General features: G+C 68.0%; 1 protein-coding gene across 1 annotated transcript in view; it reads right to left on the reverse strand.

Annotated features, from left to right (window-relative positions):
- Window positions 1-3,311, reverse strand: part of CHID1 (chitinase domain containing 1) — a 19,521-nt gene that overhangs the window by 5,950 nt on the left and 10,260 nt on the right. The window contains exons 9-10 of the mRNA XM_010863581.1: window positions 739-840; window positions 29-184 (exon numbers count right to left, since the gene is read on the reverse strand). Of these exons, the coding sequence (XP_010861883.1) occupies window positions 29-184; window positions 739-840 (258 nt within the window). The remainder of the gene's footprint in view (window positions 1-28; window positions 185-738; window positions 841-3,311) is intronic.

A 3,311-nucleotide genomic window follows, 5' to 3' on the forward strand; every position in this document is an offset into this window, starting at 1 on the left:
GCCGCGGGAGATGGGGCCACCAGCTCACCTGGCCCCGATGATGGGCTCACGGGCATCCTTGGAGGCCGAGTAGTCCATGCCGTAGAAGTTGAGCCCCAGCAGGATCTTGCTCCGCCACTTGGACTTGGGGTCCAGGACCTGGACGCAGGCTCGCACCCAGGGCAGCGGTGCGTTGGGGCCGGCTCTGCAGGGTCGGGGAGGAGTGGGTTTCAGCACCGGGCCGAGGCCTCGGGCGCCCGGGTTGAGGCAGGAGTCCACACACACCACGGCAAGGACGGCAGCAGATGGACGGCCCCGCTGGACCTGTGCTGGGCGTCTGCGTCGCCCAGGACCCTCAGGCGGCAGAGCGCTCAGGGGAGGCCCTGGAGGGCTGGGGCAGCAGCGTGACCCCCGACACAGGAGCACCTTCTCCGGGGCGTGGAGGTGGGCCCAGCACCTGGCATGGGGCAGCCAGGGCCGGGAGACGTGGAGGGACACCCCGGGACGGCATTCCCATGGGGTGGCCAGGTGCCCTACGTCACCCCAAAACAAGAAGGTCGCCCAACACAAGGCTGACTTTGGGCTCTGGGAGAAGAGACTGGGCCCTTCGAGATTCTGGAGCTGAGAGCTGACCGCGGGTCACAGCCTGAGCAGGCTGGCGGGAGGCGGGACCGCACCCGGGCGTCCAGTGGGCAGGCCTGCCGGGGGCTAGGCCCCCACGTGCCGAGCGAGAGCGCGTGGGCCCCAAGCCCCACTCACGGCTGTGCTGTGGAGTAGTCGTAGGTCATGAGGCTGAAGCCATCCAGCACGGGTGCCAGCTGCTCAAACTCCGTGTTCGTGAACATGCCCAGCTTGTTGGTCCTGCAAAAAGACGGCATGGTTTCCGTGCCCACCTCCTGGTCACAGCCTCTCCCCAGCTGACCTGGGCTCAGCGGAGGACGGGGCATGCCGGCCAGGGGCTCCCAGCTCAGGCCCCTTCTGCCCCTGCTCCAGGAAGACACCTCAGTCTCTTCACCTGGAGGGGAGCAGCACTCAGGTGCACAGGGTGGCCCGCAGCTGGGTCAGGGCTCCGTGGAGAACCCCCACTCCTGCCCAGGCCCCAGAGACCTCTCTCACATGGGCACGGGCAGCCTAGGCCCGCCCACTTCCACTCAGCCTCAGGCACGGCGCCCTCCCTCTGGAGGCCTCAGGTCTGGGCAGGTGGGGGCCCCGGGGGCTGTCTGTAGGACACAGCCGACTGCCAGCCATCTGCTCTGCTGTAGCAGCCTTTACGACCGTGCTTTGTCCCTGGGTGGGGCGTAGTGGGCTCTGCGTCCCCCCCACAGTGTGAGCAGAGAAAACAATCCCTCCTCTAGGCCAGTGCCTCCAGTTCCTGGGCAGGGGCGGTCCACCATGTGGACCTCAGCCTCAGTCACTAGTTCCACGGGGTCCAGGCAACCCTAAGATACCCCATCGCCAGGCTACCCCCAAACCCGCTGAGCAAAGGCCACCCCCCCTGAGCCTTTGGAGGGAGGGGCCTGGAGGCCTGACCCAGGCCTCCCAGAGACACCAGGCTCCTGGGGACGGGGGCCAGGAGAGCCCCAGGGGTCACAGGCGAGACCCCCTGACGAGCACTGACTGTGGCCAGGAGCACGGGACGCAGTTGGGAACCAGACACTTCCACCGGGTGGTGGCAGCCACAGGCCCGGGGCTGCACTCCAGACCACCCCGCTCAGCTGGGAGGAGCCGGGCAGTTTGAACCCCACACCAGCCCCATGTTTCAGGCCAGGCTCCCCGCCCCATCCCGGCCCCTACGGCCACATGACACTGTGAAGCCACAACCCCCAGGGCGAGATGCCGCCTACTGGGCTGGACACCCAAGCCCTGCCCCAAACCAGTCCTCTGCAGGCCGAGCGTCCTCAGGACCAGCGCAGACCGTGCACATCCCTGGCCCTGCCACTGACCACAGGCGGGGCATCCCCTGGCCCACGGACACCGCCTGCAGAGCCCTGCCCACGGCGGCCCAGCGGGCGAGGGGGTGGGCCTGCTGTCGGCGCCCCCCCACCGCCCCCACGGGCCCGCCCCAGGGCCTCCTGCCCACAGCCAGCCTATGTGATAGAGCAGAACCGCGCCTGCAGGTCCGGGCCGTCCCACTGTCAGCAAGGGCTCCTCCCCTCCGGTGTGGACCTCTGCCACCTGCACCCGCTGTGTCCAGGGGTGACCCCTGCCCACGGCCCCGCTGAGCCTCCACGGTCTGGCCCCAGGCCACCCCTGGAGCTCAGGAGACGTCAATGGGGGTCAGCCTGGGCAGGGGTGTCCCTCCCGGGGAAGGACCCTCACCCACCCCCTTCCCGTGGTGACCCTAAACCCAGGGGTGACTGGAGGACAGCTAAATGCAGCACCCGTCAAGGGGACACCTGTCCATGAGGACGCGAGCTCACTGCGGGGAAGGTCCTGGAAAGGCAGTCAGTCCACCATGCTCCAGGGCTCTGGGAGCTCGATTCTCAGAAGAGACAGCCTGAGGGGTGGAGGCGAGGACTGACTCAGGGCCCTCCTAGAGCCAGGGTGGCCCAGAGCTCTCATTCAGCCCGCTGACTGGTGCTGGGCCATCGGTGAGGGCCAAGCTGAGGCCTCGGGAGCAGGGCTCAAGGTCAGGATGGCCACCCGTGCCAACAGCCCCCAAATGGGAGGAGAAGACACAGGCCACAGCAGCAAATGGCTGCCACGCAGATACCCCCCGGGCTGCCGTTCCCACGGGCAGCAGTGCAGCCTCTGTGAAGCGACTGACGCTGCAGAAAGGCCAGAAGATCTGTTTACGGCTCACTGGTTCCTCTGCGGGGCTGCTGTCCCAAAGTGCGGGTGAAGAAGAACAAAGCCAACAAGACAAACCTCGGCCACTGAGGCCTCTGGAGGAAAGGAAACTTACTCGCCAGTGCAAGGGTGCAGCCAGGCTGTGTCCCTGAGACATGGCCTGGGCCAGGAGAGGCGGCCGTGCCCAGGGCCCCTGCCGTCAGCCCGGCCACACGGGCCATGGCCCCTGCCCCGACTCTCCTCTTGCTGCCACCCGAGGGTGCGTCCTCCCCGGTCACTGCCCAGAGAAGGGACCCAGGCTGGAAGGCTGCTCCCCACCCCGTCCTGAGCCCACTGCCCTTGGAGGCCAGGCCTAGAGGTCAGCCCCTCCAGGGGCGTCAGGCCCGCTCACCCTCCCCCACACCCTCTAGCACACGGGGGTCTGCCCTGCACACCTGTCAGCATGAGAGGCCTGCAAGGGGGCCGGTCCCACCCGTGACCCAGGCCCTCCCTGGGCCAGAGGAGCCTGTCTCCACGGATGGCCCCGACGCCAATCACCAAGG

This window comes from Bison bison, unplaced genomic scaffold (assembly GCF_000754665.1).
Source record: "Bison bison bison isolate TAMUID 2011002044 unplaced genomic scaffold, Bison_UMD1.0 scf7180017858500, whole genome shotgun sequence".
Taxonomy (NCBI): domain Eukaryota; kingdom Metazoa; phylum Chordata; class Mammalia; order Artiodactyla; family Bovidae; genus Bison; species Bison bison.